This window comes from Oncorhynchus clarkii, chromosome 29, assembly GCF_045791955.1.
Source record: "Oncorhynchus clarkii lewisi isolate Uvic-CL-2024 chromosome 29, UVic_Ocla_1.0, whole genome shotgun sequence".
Classification (NCBI taxonomy): Eukaryota; Metazoa; Chordata; class Actinopteri; order Salmoniformes; family Salmonidae; genus Oncorhynchus; species Oncorhynchus clarkii.
In genome coordinates, this window is record NC_092175.1 from 9,237,174 (window position 1) to 9,254,884 (window position 17,711).

General features: G+C 44.2%; 1 protein-coding gene across 4 annotated transcripts in view; it reads right to left on the reverse strand.

Annotated features, from left to right (window-relative positions):
- Positions 1–17,487, reverse strand: part of LOC139388801 (scavenger receptor class B member 1-like) — a 29,541-nt gene extending 12,054 nt beyond the window's left edge. For all 4 annotated transcript variants that reach the window (XR_011629333.1, XM_071135731.1, XM_071135729.1 and 1 more), the window contains exons 1-8: positions 17,034–17,487; positions 13,494–13,654; positions 10,590–10,731; positions 10,242–10,445; positions 8,730–8,825; positions 8,309–8,424; positions 7,858–8,024; positions 6,371–6,489 (exon numbers count right to left, since the gene is read on the reverse strand). Coding sequence is in view for 3 of the 4 variants with exons in the window: in XM_071135731.1 (XP_070991832.1) it covers positions 6,371–6,489; positions 7,858–8,024; positions 8,309–8,424; positions 8,730–8,825; positions 10,242–10,445; positions 10,590–10,731; positions 13,494–13,654; positions 17,034–17,147 (1,119 nt within the window). In the remaining variant the exon portion in view is untranslated. The remainder of the gene's footprint in view (positions 1–6,370; positions 6,490–7,857; positions 8,025–8,308; positions 8,425–8,729; positions 8,826–10,241; positions 10,446–10,589; positions 10,732–13,493; positions 13,655–17,033) is intronic.
- Positions 17,488–17,711: the final 224 nt, after the last annotated feature.

Genomic DNA, 17,711 nt, shown 5'->3' on the forward strand with positions numbered 1-17,711 from the left:
CAGCAACTACGTATCGTGATAATATCGTATCGTGAGGTCTCTGGCAAGTCCCAGCCCTAATATGACTGGATAACATGAGACTTTGGTCAACAAGAGCGATCTCTCCACAATTGTCACATTCAAATGTTACTGCCTATAGCCATAAAACAGACTGCTAAACCAACATTATCGACTGAGTCCACTAACTAAGACATCAGTATATCTATAGGTTACATTCATATGCAATGCTACATATGTGAACATTAACAGAAATCAATAGATGACTGAAAACAGACTAGAGGTCATTGATCTGTCATCATCTTAACCTGAGTTTAGATCGTGACACACCCTGACTAACATACAACCGCCCCACCCACCTTCTACCCCCAAGCCATAATACAGTTATAACATCAAATTGATCAGAAATACAGTGTAGACATTGTTAATGTTGTAAATGATTGTAGCTGGAAACTGATTTTAAATGGAATATCTACATAGGCGTAGAGGCCCAATATCAGCAACCATCACTTCTGTATTTCAATGGCACGTTGTGTTAGCTAATCTAAGTCTATCATTTTTAAAAAGGCTTATTTATCATTAGAAAACACTTTTGCAATTATGTTAGCACAGCTGAACTGTTGTGCTGATTAAAATAAGCAATACAACTGGCCTTCTTTAGACTAGTTGAGTATCTGGAGCGTCAGCATTTATGGGTTCGATTACAGGCTCAAAATGGCCAGAAACAATGAACTTTCTTCTGAAACTCGTCAGTCTATTCTTGTTCTGAGAAATGAAGGTTATTCCATGCGAGAAATTGAAAAGAAAACCTCTTACGTATGTAGTACGCATCTTGTCTGAGTCGCTTGAATTGCAACTCCACTTTGTCTCTATAGTGACATTTTGCCTGTTTGATTGCCTTGGAGGATAATAACTACTCTGTTTGTATTCGTCCATATTCCCAGTCGCCTTGCCATGGTTAAATGCAGTGGTTCACGCTTTCAGTTTTGCGAATGCTGCCATCTATCCACTGTTTCTGGTTAGGGTAGGTTTTAATAGTCACAGTGGGTACAACATCTCCTATACACTTCCTGATAAACGCAGTCACCGAATGAGCGTATTCGTCCATGTTATTCTCAGAGGCTACCCGGAACATATCCCAGTACGCGTGATCAAAACAATCTTGAAGCATGGTTTCCGATTGGTCAGACCAGCGTTGAATAGACCTCAACTCAAAACAGGAAGTATCCGTGCTTCTGCCTATAGGAAGGGAGGAGCAAAATGGAGCCGTGGTCAGATTTGCCAAAAGGAGGGCGGAGGCCTTGTATGCATCGTGGAAGTTAGCGTAACAATGGTCGTGTTTTTCCAGCGCGAGTGCTAGTCGATAGAACTTCGGCAGCATTTTCCTCAAATTTGCTTTGTTAAAATTCTCAGCGACATTAAAACTGCAGCTTCAGGATATATGGTTTCCAGTTTTCATAAAGCCCAGTCAAGTTACTTGAGGGAAGTCGTGGTGTTGGCATACACGGCTGTGGCAATAACCGAAGAGAATTCTCTCAGGAGATAATACGGTCGGCATTTGATTGTGAGGAATTCTAGGTCAGGTGAACAAAAAAAGACTTGAGTTCCTGTATGTTGTTACAATTACATCTCAATTACCTCCTACCCCTGTACAGCGACTTGGTACCCGGTTTATATAACCAAGTTATCAGTCAGTGTGCGCTTATTCCTCGATTTCTAAAATATAGTCTCTGCATTGTTCTGAAGGGCCCATAAGTAAACATTACACTTTTAGTCAACACCTGTTATTTATGAAGCATGTGACAAATAACATTTGATTTGACATGCACAGTTCAGGCTGGCAAGGACCTCGATGAGAGTTGCAGCCCAGGGCTGTGGATGGGACCACCAGGTGTCAAGCTGCAATCCAACCCCAGATGGTCAGTTCCACATCGGGGAGCCTTCCTCTCGCCATATCCTCTCCCTCCTGGAACTATGCTTCGCGCAACAGTCCACGTCTGATCCCCACTGCCAATCGTTACAGCAGCAGTTACAAACCATGTCTTCACTTAGATAACGACGCCTCCTTGTATGGAAGTACACTACCAAGAGATCTGGCCCTAATTGGCACAGTTGGTAGTGACTGGCTCAAACCCTGCTGTGGTTGTCCCCCCTTAAAATTGCTACACACCAACAGACCGGTCATATAACCAATTACTGGGCAAAGCTTATTGCCATGTCTGCAATGCTTTTATAATTGGCAGTGGTGTGATTGTAGAGTGACCTAAAACAAGTGTGCGATTCTTGCTTAGTCAGCGATCAAAAACCAACTTTATTGGGGGCAAATACTAGCAGCTCAGATGCAGTCTTATCTGTACAATACATCTTATCACCTTCAGCCATATTATGACATGGTGCCAATAATTAGTTGCAGTGTATTGGCCAGCAACAGTACGGGATCACCAAACGCACCAGTCACAGCCTTACTACCACCCCCCCCCCCCCCCCCACATCTGGCCTTAATCTGTTTATAGGAGCAATATCGACACCATAATACCCATTTCCTCGTACCGTAATACACAGAAAAGCTACAGCTCCAATTAGGCTATCGCTAAAAAAAGGTCACCGACTTTGTGTCCTGTGCTAGACAATTTACCATTAGCATGCACACGTCTTAAATATTTAGCTGCTAATGTCTGTTCCAGACCATTTGACTTGAGACCTTTTATATAGTTTCATCGTGGACCGGGTGGATTACTGCATGGCAGGCAACCTAAACCACATACATGACCCCCAGGCCTTAGAGGATTGTTAAGATAGATTGCACCAAAAAACAGAGCTGCTATAGGAGGACATTTACACTAACCACTGCCACAGAAAAGCAATGTATATAATTAAGGACCCCAAGCAACCACGGTCACTAATGGCCTTCAGTCCTACAGAACTCATGCTGTGGCCAACGTTCTACAGCAAGGAATCACGAGTCGACTACAGTAATTTCCGGACTATAAGCCGCTACTTTATTCCCACGCTTTGAACCTTGCGGTTTATACAATGACACGGCTAATTTATGGATTTTTCCCACTTTCACAAGATTCATGCCGGCAAAAAACTGAGCACCGTCACACAATGTGACGTAAATCGAGCGCGCTCAAACTTCCCATCATTCTGATTACGGTAGTAATTTTGTCACCCTCATCATGGCAAAGACACGGAGAAATGCATATGATGCAGCTTTCAAGTTGAAGGCGATCGATCTGGCTGTTGGAAAAGGAAATAGAGCTGCTGCATGGGAGCTTGGCCTTAATGAGTCGATGATAAGACGTTGGAAACAGCAGCGTGAGGAACTGACTCAGTGCAAAAAGACACCAAAAGCTTTCAGAGGGAAGAAAAGCAGATGGCCCAAAGTATTTGCAGCCACTCGACATCAGTGTAAATCGTGCATTTAAAGTGGCGCTCCGTGTTCAGTGGGAGGCTTGGATGACAAGTGGGGAGAAATCCTTCACTAAAACGGGCCGCATGCGGAGAGCAACTTATGGTCAAGTCTGCCAGTGGGTCCTGACAGCGTGGAGCATTGTCAAAAAATCCACTATCAACGGGTTTCGAAAGGCTGGACTGCTGCGTGTTGAAGGGGCAGCATGAGCTCAGCGGGGTATTTGCCTCCGGATGAAAGTGACGAGATTGACAATGAAAACGATCCAACATCGGATGAAGCAATTCTGAGGCTATTCAACTCCGACACTGAAGGAGATGACTTCAGTGGTTTCAGTGCACAGGAGGAGGAAGATAGTGACCAAGTTAATTTGTTTCAATGTACCGGTAGGCACCTGCGGCTTATAGACATGTGCGGCTTATTTATGTACAAAATACATCTTTTTTTATAATTCAGTGGGTGCGGTTTATATTCAGGTGCGCTTAATAGTCCAGAAATTACGGTAGGTTAAAACGTTATTTTATTTTAAAAATCTGTCGATGTGCTCTTAATTAAGCAAGGCACCTAACCCTTCGCTCTGGATCAGAGCGTCTATTAAATGACAAATGTACTATGAAAAAGAGTACACCATATCCAACTTGGCACAGGAGCTGGACAAAAAAAGAATTGGATGATATCTGCTCACGTTGGCTGTCCCACAAGTGTATTTTAAAACCATGCTCTCTGCGATTACAGTTGAAGATCACGATGTTTGCATCAAACAGCGAGTGGATGTTTTTCTACAAATGAGTTCAGAGGCAGGACTCATAGGAGTCACAAACACACAAAAAAAGTGAATATATACAAGAATGACTGTCCAACACAAGTTTCTCACCCTCAGCCAGGGAAAATAAATGTTATCTAAATGAATTCTAAGAAAGTGCTCTGGCCAAGCCTCTGTGTGTGTGTCAGGTGATTGCCTCAAGGACAGGCTGTATGGTGTGCGTTCGCTACGGCTATGAGATCAGATGTGTTTACACAATCAATTTAGATAAGGGGAAACAGCATCGCTTTTACTGCCAGAGATATACGTTTATAACAATGTGAACGGGCCCAATTCGCACTAGTAAAAGCACACACACACGTCTATAAATGGGGAAGAACTTGGCACAGATGCTTCAGGCATTCAGACAATGTGGCGCCCCCCCCGTCAGATATATTGAGCGTCCTAAACCAATTCTTCATTCAATTTGACCTTTTTGACACTAAGGGGCACCAAGACCACCACGGTATTGAAACACTTACGCACCCGATACAGACCAGTGGGGCTAAAAAACCAGCGTCGCAAATCTAACTGGAACTCAATATATCTGTCAGAGAAGTGACATTCTTCATCTAAATAAAACCCACCGGGGTATAGTTCAGGGGTTAATCGATTGACTGCGAAACTGTAGAGCCACATTGGAGCCGTCTTGTCTCTGGATGATCGCCTGCCAGAAACCCACTGGTCTTTGACCCTAATAGACCATAAAGGTGTGTGTGGCCGTCCACTAATCTGATCTCATCTTATCCAAGACCTATTAGAACAAAAGGGGACGAGTCCACAGTCAACGGGAAAAATTCATCTTACTAAACTCAGCAGAAAAAGAAAACATCCTCACTGTCAACCGTGCTCATGTTCAGCAAACTTCACATGTGGAAATATTTGTATGAACATGAATCAACAACTGAGAAACTGAACAAGTTCCACAGACATGTGACTAACAGAAATTAAATAATGTGTTCCTGAACAAAGGGGGGGGGGGGGGGTGGAAGTGTCAAAATCAAAAGTTTGTCGGTATCAGCGCATCTCCTGGACTGCACCAGATTTGCCAGTTCTTGCTGTGAGATGTTACCCCACTCTTCCACCAAGACATGCCTGTCTTGCAGGAAATCACCCACAGAACAAGCAGTATGGCTTGTAGCATTGTCATGCTGGAGGGTCATGTCAGGATGAGCCTGCAGGAAGGGTACCACATGAGGGAGGAGGATGTCTTCCCTGTAAAGCACAGCATTGTGATTGCCTGGAATAACAAGCGCAGTCCGATGATGCTGTGGCACACCGCCCCAGACCATGACGGACCCTCCAGCACGATCCCGCTCCAGAGCACAGGCCTCGGTGTAACACTCATTCCTGCGACGATAAACGTGAATCCGACTATCACCCACGGTGAGACAAAACCGCGACTCGTCAGTGAAGAGCACTTTTCGCCAGTCTTGTCTAGCGACAGTGGGTTTGTGCCCATAGGCGACATTGTTGCCGGTGATGTCTGGTGAGGACCTGCCTTACAACAGGCCTTACAAGCCCTCAGTCCAGCCTCTCAGCCTATTGCAGACAGTCTGAGCACTGATGGAGGTATTGTGCGTTCCTGGTGTAGCTCGGGCAGTTGTTGCCATCCTGTACCTGTCCCGCAGGTGTGACGTTCGGCTGTACCGATCTTGTGCAGGTGTTGTTACACATGTTCTGCCACTGCAAGGACGATCAGCTGTCAGTCCAGTCTCCCTGTAGCGCTGTCTTAGGCGTCTCACAGTACAGACATTGCAATTTATTGCCCAGGCCACATCTGCAGTCCTCATGCCTCCTTGCAGCATGCCTAAGGCACATTCACGCAGATGAGCAGGGACCCTGGGCATCTTTCTTTTGGTGTTTTTCCCCAGAGTCAGTAGAAAGGCCTCTTTAGTGTCCTAAGTTCATAACGGACCTTAATTGCCTAACAATTGTAAGCTGTTAGTGTCTTAACGACCATTCCACAGGTGCATGTTCATTAATTGTTTATGGTTCATTGAACAAGCACGGGAAACAGTGTTCAAACCCTTTACAATGAAGATCTGTGAAATGATTTGGATTATCTTGCAAAGACAGGGTTCTGAAAAAGGGACATTTATTTGTTTGCTAAGTTTTCTAAGTGTTCCAATTCAGTACAGCATGTATGTGTTACTCACAGGGTGGATGTCTATGAATAGCCCGTGTTCGTCCTCAGTAGGCTGAAGTCCCTGTACGTAGTCCAGCAGCACAGGGTCAGCATTGTAGAAGTGGGGTTGGGAAATGAACACTGGGGCGTCTAGAACACAATAGTAATACAACGTCGCCTTTACTTGTACCAACATCATACATTTCCTTTTTAACAAGCACACTACCGTTCAAAAATTTGGGGTCACTTGAAAAAATAAAAATAATAATAATTATATGAAAACATACATGAAATGAGTCGCAAAATGAATAGGAAATAGTCAAGATGTTAACAAGGTTATGACATTTTTATTTTTCATTTCAATAATTTTGAATTTCAAACTCTGCTTTCGTCAAAGAATCCATCATTTGCAGCAATTACAGCCTTGCAGACCTTTGGCATTCTAGTTGTCAATTTGTTGAGGTAATCTGAAGAGATTTCAACCCATGGTTCCTGAAGCACCTCCCACAAGTTGGATGGGCACTTCTTACGTACCACACGGTCAAGCTCAATAGGGTTGAGATCTGGTGACGGTGCTGGCCACTCCATTATAGACAGAATACCAGCTGACTGCTTATTCCCTAAATTGTTATTCCATAGTTTGGACCTGTGCTTTGGCTCATTCTCCTTTTCTAGGAAGAAATTGGCTCCAATTAAGCACCATCCACAGGGGATTGTATGGAGTGATAGCCTTCCTTCTTCAAGTTCACTTTTACCCTGTACAAATCTCACACTTTACCACCCAAAAGGCCTAAGGCCAGCTCTGACTGAATTTGTATACGGATATGCAGACCACTGTGGCCCATCATGATGAGTTCAGATTGTGGCCCCCAATCCCATCAAAGTTGCCCATCGCTGGTTTACAATATCCCCTTGACATTGAATCATGATTTATACAAAACATTCCTATAGTATGTGGGCATTTCTCAAGCTACAATTCGGCACCAAGTGCTCATGTGATCTTGAGATGTGATGTTCTATGGGGCGCTATTGGGAACATAAGTGTGTAATGACTCGTGTTGTCTCATGCCCAAGTGTTTCTAAAACGTGTTTATACAGCGGCATGGCTCCTCGGTGTGTGTGTGCGCCATACTTCCTCCTCCAGTCTGTTTACCAGACAAGGTATGTCGGTTATGATTAACTACAAATCGCATGTTTGTAGAGTGACAAGCTTGATGTTGTCGTCGAGTCCTAGGAATATGGGACCAAATACTAAGCGTTTTACTATTTTAATACACTATCAGAGAATTTGTCCAAATACTTGTGACCTCCTCAAATGGGACTTGATACAGTGCTTTCATGTCTAAACAGTAAAACATATGTATGAAAATACCCTCAAATAATAGGTGACATTCTGTCTGTACTGTCACCTGATATGAAACATTTGATCTCAAATTCAAAATGCTGGAGCCAAACTACAAGTTTAAGCGCCACTGTCCAAATAAATACGTAGGGGAGTGTGTATGCATCTGTACTCACTGGATCGACAGCTGCTGACGTTGAGGAGGCCAGATTGTCTGCAGGGACAGAAGCCCTCATTGGGAGCGTAGTCTGAGCCATTAGCCAACATAGTCTTAGGAGCCACAAAGCGATAGAGGGGAATCCCTTTCATTATCCCCTCACGCTGATACACCAGCTCCAAAGACCTATAAAGAGTGTGTGAGGGAAAGGGGGATACCTAGTCACAACGCATTCAAATGAAATGTGTCTTCCACATTTAACCCAACCCTTCTGAATCAGAGGTGCGGGGGGGGGGGGCTGCCATAATCCACATCTTCGGCTCCCGGGGAACAGTGAGTTAACTGCCTTACTCAGGGGCAGAACGACAAATTTTTACCTTGTCAGCTCGGGGATTCGATCCAGCAACCTTTCGGTTACTGGCCCAACGCTCTAACCACTAGGCTACGTGAATCTTTGAAAGCGTGTGTACCTGCAGGCGTCAGGACTGTAGAACGGCAGTGTGGACTCTTTGGTCATGAAGGGCGGCCACATTTGTCCTGCTGTACCGTTGATCATGTTACACTGGGGAGTCTTCCAATATATCAACTAGAGAGACAGAAGGTTAACAGCCGTTACACATCGAGCTCTCTTTCTAGAGCAAGAAAGAATGGATGTCACCCGCACACCTCTGATTCAGAGAGGTTGGGTTGAATGCAGAGGACCCATTTCAGTTGAATTCATTCAGTTGTACAACGGACTAGGTATCCCCCTTTCCCATTGTAAAAGGACCCCATGAAAACAAAGGGCCCAGATTTGTTTTCACTCATCTGTGCGTCTAACTGCCCCTCTCAAACCAATCTGTAAAGGTGAAAGGTCATGGCTGTGTGATCACTAAACTCCAGACAGCTCACCTTGGTCAAGCCGTTCCATGAGTTCACTTTGTGAATCAGCCGGATGTCATCCTTCCCAGTGTGGACGGTGAACATACCAGTGTTGGAGTTGTTGAACTGATGGGAGAAAACAGAAGGATTGATATTTAACCAGTCACCAGTCACTAAAAAAAACTAGACAGCCAACTTAAACAGGCTGTAGATAAGGGGTACTTATATAGTATTTGAGAAGGTTGGGTCAAACACACACTTCCTATGTGGCACAAGTCCGGATGGATAGTCATTTACCAGCGTAGTAACAGTGGCGAACGACTGCCCCCTCATTGAAGCTCCCAAGTGTTGCAACGGTCTAAGGCACTGCATCTCAGTGCTAGAGGTATCACTATAGACACCCTGGTTCGATTCCAGGCTGTATCACAACCGGCCGCGATTGGGAGTCCCATAGGGCGGCACACAATTGGCCGAGCGCGTTTGTCAATATAAATACGAATTTGTTCTTAACTGACTTGCCTAGTTAGATAGATAAAAGGTTAAAATATTTTTTTAAATGTAAAAAAGCCAAAGAAGTTAAGGCTGACTTCAGTACTGCAGGCATGGTTAACAGGAAACAGGATCCCCCATTAGAGTGAATGGAAAAAATGCCAATCTTCGTGGCCAATCTAAATAAAAACGTTTTTGAAGATAATCATGGTACCAATAATTGCTTCTAATACACCAGATAAGGTTCTTGAACAGATTATGTTTTATATACATTAAAAATAACCCCCCCCACAGATTACTTTGATGCCAATTGAAGCCTTGAACTTGAGTTACTCAATGGAGGGGGCAGCACTGAGCAAAGTCAATTCCAGGAGTAACTCAAACTGCACATATTAGGTCTCCATGAAAACAGCATCTTAACAGAGCATTGAAGCCAAATAAAGTGGGTTAAATCTTCACGGAGGAATGAGAGGTGCGATGGCTTTGTCCATCCATACATAGCCATTGCTCACTACCCATGCGACCCCAAACTGTTCAAACTGTCCCCTGGGGATGGAGTTTGGATGTGGTCATGTCCAGCTAGGTTCCAACACTAAACTACCTCCTGGGGGATGAGGCCACTAGGCACATTATTTGGCTTGGATAACTACAAGATTTAGATAGCTGGTAAGCCTATCTAACACTTGATCAACTGGACATTTCTGACATGGTATTAATAGTGCTTTAAGGTCTGCCTGTGAATTAACATAATAGGGAACCTACCCTCGCACTACATCATTCCAAAGCCTGACTGAGGCCTTGATTAAATTAGCTCAAGCATTAAAGGGATACCGTGAGATCCTAGCAATTGTTTTTCTACTTACTCAGAGTAGAGATGAACTTGTGAATCGCATTTTTATGTCTCAGTGTGCAGTGTGAAGGGAGAACGAGGTGGTTTCGCAAGCCAATGCCAACTAACGTTAGCACAGTGGCGAAGTCTAAAGGTACACTAGCATATGCTACTGTACCCGTAGACTTTCGGTCATTGTGAGCTCATCTCCTCCACCCGCTCACCTCAGAGAAGAGGCCAAACTTGCCAGTGGAGGGCAGCATCCCAGGGAACCACTTATTGAGGAAGTCCACCAGCTTGCTGTCGTAGCCCCACATCAGCTCCCCTACAGACTTGCTTAGGAAGGGTCCCTCCTTAAAGCTCTTAAAGGTGGCACTGAGCAACAGACGCACTGCGTGTGGCATGTTGTCCATCATCACCGCCGCACCCTGGAAGACAGGGGAAAAGAAGATGAGGAGAAACGGGATGAAGTGGGGGAGAGATGAGGGGGGCAAAGAGATAGGAGTCCAGTACATAGTGTGTGTGTGTGTGTGTGTGTGTGTGTGTGTGTGTGTGTAGCAGTGCCGTCTTACCAACACCAGCATGTTAGGGATGGTGACCACATCCGACTCGTTGCCCACTGACATGCTGGGCTCAAAGAAGTAGCTCCTGTATTCAAGATACGACACTGTATGGTTGGGATGGAACGTGATGTTCTGCTTCTGAAGACGCTTCCTGAAAACACACAACTCAGGTCAACCTCCCAACTGACAGATGCAAATGGAGACACTTTACAACAGAGGGTTGATAGACTTAGTAGTTAAGACGACTGGACGACTGGAGATCTGATTGAATAGCTGATAGAGAAAAGAAGCAGAGAAAGGGGATTGAGAGTTAACTTGCAGGGATAGGGCATGTTAGGTTAGGTTATTTTATTAAATCACAAAGGGCATTCCACTGACACTGGCTTCTTAAAATCGCTTACCGAGATGAACAGGGTAGAAATTCTCAGAGTTATTCAAGGATAAGGTAAAGGTAAGGTAATGAGAGAAGGATCAGTTTGAGAACAGCTGCCACAATATGGGCAAAAAAGAGATTTATTTTATTTATTTTTTTGTTTGTTTTTTTGAATTTTTACCCCTTTTTTCTCCCCAATTTCATGGTAACCAATTGTTGTAGTAGCTACTATATTGTCTCATTGCTACAACTCCCGTACGGGCTCGGGAGAGACGAAGGTTGAATGTCATGCGTCCTCCGATACACAACCCAACCAGCCGCACTGCTTCTTAACACAGCGCGCCTCCAACCCGGAAGCCAGCCGCACCAAGGCTACACCGCTACACCGTGCTCCTGGCAACCTTGGTTAGCGCGCACTGCGCCCGGCCCGCCACAGGAGTCGCTGGTGCACGATGAGACAAGGACATCCCTACCGACCAAGCCCTCCCTAACCCGGACGACGCTAGGCCAATTGTGCGTCGCCCCACGGACCTCCCGGTCGCGGCCGGTTACGACAGAGCCTGGGCGCGAACCCAGGGACTCTGATGGCACAGCTGGCGCTGCAGTACAGCGCCCTTAACCACTGCGCCACCCGGGAGGCCTGAGATTTATTTTTAACGAAATATTGCGATGCCGATTTCTTTAGAAGTAAAACGCAGCATCGTTCTTGTTTGGAACAACCTGACTGCATTTGACCTAACAGAAGAGCATGCAAACTTGGTGAATCTAACAGCGAGGAGGAACTGCGCTGCTTGAGTAATGGGGCGGGGCTTGACATGTGCGGAAAGCAGCCGCAAGAGCAGAAAAATACGAATTAAAAAAACTATCAAAAAGTTGGTTACATATGGCTGATAAGCATTTCCAAATAATGCATGCAGTGTAGATCTCTTCCAATATGATTTTTATGATATTGCATGTCAATATTGCAATTTTGATGCAAATTCAATTAATTGTGCCCTAGAACAGAGACTGATAGATCAATTGGATACGTTACAGGGTGAGACAGGCCAGATCCATAAGGAAAGGGGGTTCAATTTCGGGCGTTTCTCCCATTCTTCTCTGTGGATCCTCAAGCTCTGCCAGGTTGGATAGGGAGCGTCGCTGCAGTTATTTTCAGGGCTCTCCCGAGATGTTAGATCGGGTTCAAGTCCTGGCTCTGGCTGGGCCACTCAAAGACATTCAGAGACTTGTCCCGAAGCCACTCCTGTGTTGTCTTGGCTGTGTGCTTAGGGTCGTTGTCTGTTGGAAGGTGAACTGTCGCTCTAGTCAGAGGTCCTGAGCAGGTTTCATCAAGGATGTGCCTGTACTTTTCTCCATTCATCTTTCCTCAATCCAGACTTGACACTTGGCATTCAAGCCAAATTAATTTCTCAGTTGGCCGGGCAGCCAGCTCTGGGAACAGTCTAGGTTGTCCAATCTCACTGTATATTGCAGAGGCTTTTGGTGGATCAGAGCAGAACTAGTTTGGGAAGAACTGATGGCACAAAATATTGCAGGACGCAGTCATTTGGGCAACCCCCATCCTCGAGCGTCTCATTGGTTCCTGCATGAACGTCCCCCTGAGCACACTATCTTCATGTTTGTGTGGCACTTAATTTCCACTGATTGTCAACGCAATTAAAATGTGGGTCAAAAATGAATTATTCGGGGTTGAAGGACACCGTCTACCGGTGTCGCACCCCGTCTCTAGCCTGCTGTGTACTGGAATCCTACTAGCGAGTACAGTGTCTTTCGCTCACGTCTGCCCTCGCCATCGTTAACAGAACTGCGGGAAAACAGCACCTGACAGGTGGGGGCGAAGTACACAATCTAACAGTGTCCTAGCTATTTTTAGCTAGCTACTCATCACACCTGTTGTGTACCAGAGTCCTACCTAGCAGTGTCCTTCGCTCCCACTTGCCGAACAGCCCTGTGAGAAACCAGTTCCCGCCTCTTCTGTGGGGTTTACCAATGTTATGGTGCATTACCGCCACCTACTGTACTGGAGGGCTCCCCACCTTCCAACTGTGTACCGGGGTTCTAGCTTTAAAAACTGACCAATAGAAATAAAAGCGAGAGGTTCCTGCAGATGCAATTGTATCCTTCTTCAAACGTACAGTAGTTCAGTCAACACACCATCATAGAATGTCGTGAAAAAGACATATTACCACAAGATTTTCTAAAGTAAATTGTGTCAATCACATGTTATTCCAATTTATGGCTAATGTTAGCTAGGCTAGGGGTTAAGGTTAAGTTTCGGAGTGTTAAATTGTTACATGCTAGCTAAGGGTTAAGGCTAGGTAACATGTTAGTTACGGGTTAGCGCAGCATTCCCCAAACTTTGGGTCACACGAATTGAAAACGGGTAAACAAAAAGGCACTCGCAAATCTGAGCTCTTTGTTGCAGGTGCATGGTAACAGCTGAATAAGATGAGAAATAGAAAGAAATCCGCACACTACTTCCTGCTAGTATCACTGCTCTTTATTACGATTTACGTAGCCGGTCAGGTGTGAAAGCCTACCTGTATACGTAGGGTCCTCTCTGCTCCACCATGGGTTTCTCTCCCGCCAGGAATTCGGTGGGGTTGAGGATGTTGAAGAAGTAGACAGACATGAAGAACGGGACAGGGATGTCCTTCCACATGGTGTAGGACACCTCATTCTCAGGGTCTATTACTAAGTTCTGAGAGAACAATGATAAAAGGCATATTATTATACATAACATATACAAAGGTGTTCAGTGTGACAGCTTGTTCCTCTATGCAGGATGGGATCACTGGCAGTTGACACTCATATTCAGTGTTCCTGATCCACAGGGGAACCAAACCCATAACTGTGTGGCTGCCAGTACTTCATGCCAACCAGCTGAGTCTTTGGAACCGGTGTTGGCAATAAAAGGATAGTGGTAGCAGTATAAAGTGACATTTACCCCAAGGGGGAATTGGTTATGGCAGAATCATCCTTAAAAACAGGAGCAACATCTTGGGAAAGCAAGACTAGCTACGGTACGTAGGCCTATAAACTATGGGAAGTCAAACATGCAAATCACAGGGGTCCCTGCTGGCTGGGGCTTCTGTATGTCAGGATAGGAAACAATACATTTAGGTAATAGGGTGTCAAGTGCATTGACGATATACTGAACAAAATTATAAAAACGCAACATGTAACGTGTTGGTCCAATGTTTCATGAGCTGAAATAAAAGATCACAGAAATGTTCCATATCCACAAAAAGCTAATTTCCCTAAAATGTGCACAAATTTGTTTTCATTCCTGTTAGTTAGAAGCTGATTAAACAGCATGATCATTACACAGGTGCACCTTGTGCTGGGGGACAATAAAAAGGCCATTAAAAATATGCAGTTGTCACAACACAATGCTACAGATGTCTCAAGTTGAGGGAGCATGCAATTGGCATGCTGACTGCAGGAATGTCCACCAGAGCTGTTGCCAGAGAATTTTGAATGTCCATGTTTCTACCATAACCCGCCTCCAACATTTTAGAGAATTTGGCGGTAAGTCCAACCGGCCTCACAACCGCAAACCACGTGTAACTATGCCAGTCCAGGACATCCACCTTCTTCACGCGCGGGATTGTCGGAGACCAGCCACCGGACAGCTGTGGAGTATTTTATTAATAAAAGGTCTTTAAGAAGAATCGAAATTGGCCGCAAGAAGCCCAAACGGATATAATATTTGACTAAAACAATTTCAAACCTTACATTTGTTTACATATTCATACATATAATCTTCCCAGATCCTTGATTTCCTTTGTCTGTGCTTATGGACTGCCCACTTCAATTCAAACCACAGGTTTCTAATGGGGTTCAACAGAGTTCAGAGACTGATGGCCATGGCAAAATGTTGATCTGTGAGGTCAGATAACCATTTATTTGTGGGTTTTGTTGGTGTGTGTCTGGGGCTGTGGTCTTGCTAGAAGATCCAATTGCAATCAAGTTTCAGCCTCCTGGCAGAGGCTACTGGGTTTTTGGCTAAAATGTCCTGGTACTGGGTAAAGGTAATGATGCCGTTGACCTTAACAAGGGCGCCAAGACCAGTGTCATGACTCCTGGGAGGATCCAAAGGATCAGGTTACAGTGCATCAGCTCTACAGAACTCTCCTGCAGAGGGAGGAGGATTGATGTGTGTGTGTGGTTCACACCTCAAGCCCATCAGAAATTGTAAGGCAGCAGACGATTCCTTTCTGCTCTAGTTGGAGAGATTGGAAAGTCTGTGTGCCTTATGAAGGGGTTTACAGCCCAAAACTATAACATTAAACAATGGACATGAGGACAGAAAGAGATCTCTATCATCCTCCAAATGCTGGTAATAAGAGGTGGAATGTGGAAAATTAATGTCTATTTTGTGATGCCATTAAGTTATATGAAGACGTTGCTTCTCTTTAAAATCTCCATCTTGTGTAACACGTGTCAATGTGTTGATCCACTAGGGACTGTTGTCGTCATATTAAGTTTCTAATCCATACCGAGTGTGTGCATGTTACCATTTAGCTTGTTAGCAAATAAATAATCAACTCAATGAGTGGTACAGAATGATCAGTGAGACTCGGGTTTGTGCTAATTATGCGAGGCTGATATGAGGAAATGATTAATTATTGACTGTTATGATGGAGTTAATTTGGGAAACCGTAACTCATTAAACAAACTCTTCCCACGGTGCCCCAGATTCCTAACGAGTTAATTGTTACATGATCATTTAATTATTACCCAATTTAAGTGGAGTAGATAATTATTCAATGAATAGCAGACATCACATGAATGAAAGTCACGTCAACAGTGAAAGCAAAATAGCCCCGTATCAGATCCTCCACCATATTTAAAAAAAACTTAAAAAGCTGAATATTATGCATTACACGGCATAAAACGGTAAATGATCAAGGAGGAACTAGCTTAACATTTAAAAGGAAGCTGTGGGGCAAAACCAATATATAAAGAACAGATCAAATGAAAAATAATGTATCGCTGCTATTTTACCAGGTAAGTTGACTGAGAACACGTTCTCATTTACAGTAATGACCTGGGGAATAGTTACAGGGGAGAGGAGATGAATGAGGTGACCGTGATGGTATGAGGGACAGCTTGGGAATTTAGCCAGGACACCGGGGTTAACACCCCTACTCTTACAATAAGTGCCATGGGATCTTAAATGAACTCAGAGTCGGGACACCCGTTTAACATCCAATCCGAAAGACGGCACCCTACACACGGCAGTGTCCTGGGGCATTGGGATAAAAAAAATGTAGACCAGGGGAAAGAGAGCCTCCTACTAGCCTTCCAACACCACTTCCAGCAGCATATGGTCTCGCATCCAGGGACTGACCAGTAGCTTCAGAAGCAAGCCAGCAGTGGGATGCAGGGTGGTGTAATAAATAGTATAGATTACTACACTGGGGGTGTCAAATAAAATCACGCCAGTTGGGAAACCCTGCTATAGGTCTACAGTCATCGACACCAACCGAAGTCTTGCATGTGTTTAGTCTACACAGTGGTGTAAAAAGTAGCCAATTGTCATACAGATAAGTGAGTTACTTCAGTAAAATTGATTTTATATTTACTTAAATCTCAAAAGTAATAAATTGTTGCTCAAATACACTTAAGAATAAATAATTTCAAATTCCTTATATTTAGCAAAACACGAAGGAACGATTATTATTTTCTATTTTTTTTAAATCACACCCACAGAAGTATCGACCGCAACCAGTGGAGTACGTTCTGGCTTGTAGAGAACTAGGAAATGTTCCAAACAAATGTATGGCATTCATCTCAGACTGTAGCCATGTGGTAGGTATTAAGCATAGTTAAGCCCTACAGTAAAATGCCTCGCTTGTTTGCGCTTTCCCAACAATGCAGTAATCAATATCAATCAAATAAGTAGAAAAACAACACGAGAAATACGAGTAATAAGTCAGGTTCATTCTTCGCTATACGTTAGTCGTGACTGACCAGGAGAAAACGAAGCCTTTTCCATTAGATGTAGGCCTAGAACAGAAGTATACAACTATAGGAAAAAGCTACATTCCATAGCTTTAATCTCAATAACTTACCTTTACTATTTGGTCGTCAATGATGATTGGTCCAACGAATAAAATAACTAACCCAAACACTGCAGTCAGAGTACCTGCGACAAAAAGTCCGATTGCTAACTTAGATGTATTCATTGTTATGGACACAGTTTAACTGTTCACCGATAAAACTGTAGGCCTACTGAAATGTATAGATAAAAACAACGCATGTACGCTATCTGCAATGTCAAGTTCACTGGCTTTTGTTCGGAGCGCTGCCTGGTTCGTTGCAGAGCTAAACAAGGCAAGAAGATGACGGACTGTCAACCGACTCACAACAACACCTCAAGTGTTGAAGGATCTTGCCACTCTTCAGAAGATGATCTTAAAGTCCAAAAAAAACAGGTACATGAATAAGGCTTGTCTTGAAGTCGAGTGTAAGCGATCAGCAGCGGAACCGCAGTGTTTATATTGTACACGCCACGCCTTCCTTCACGCTGAGGCTGGTGGGGGCTGTAGTTTATTTGCGTTAACAGAGACGCATTTCATTTATGTCATGACGTTTCGTACAAAATAAGAAAATGTGATATACACATTATTGATGTATATCAATATTGTATGAATAGCGTTTCCTCACATTTTAAGAACTGATCATACACTAATATTTGAAAACTAAAGGCCCCAGGTGGGAAAGGAAGATGGAGCACAACATGTTGATCA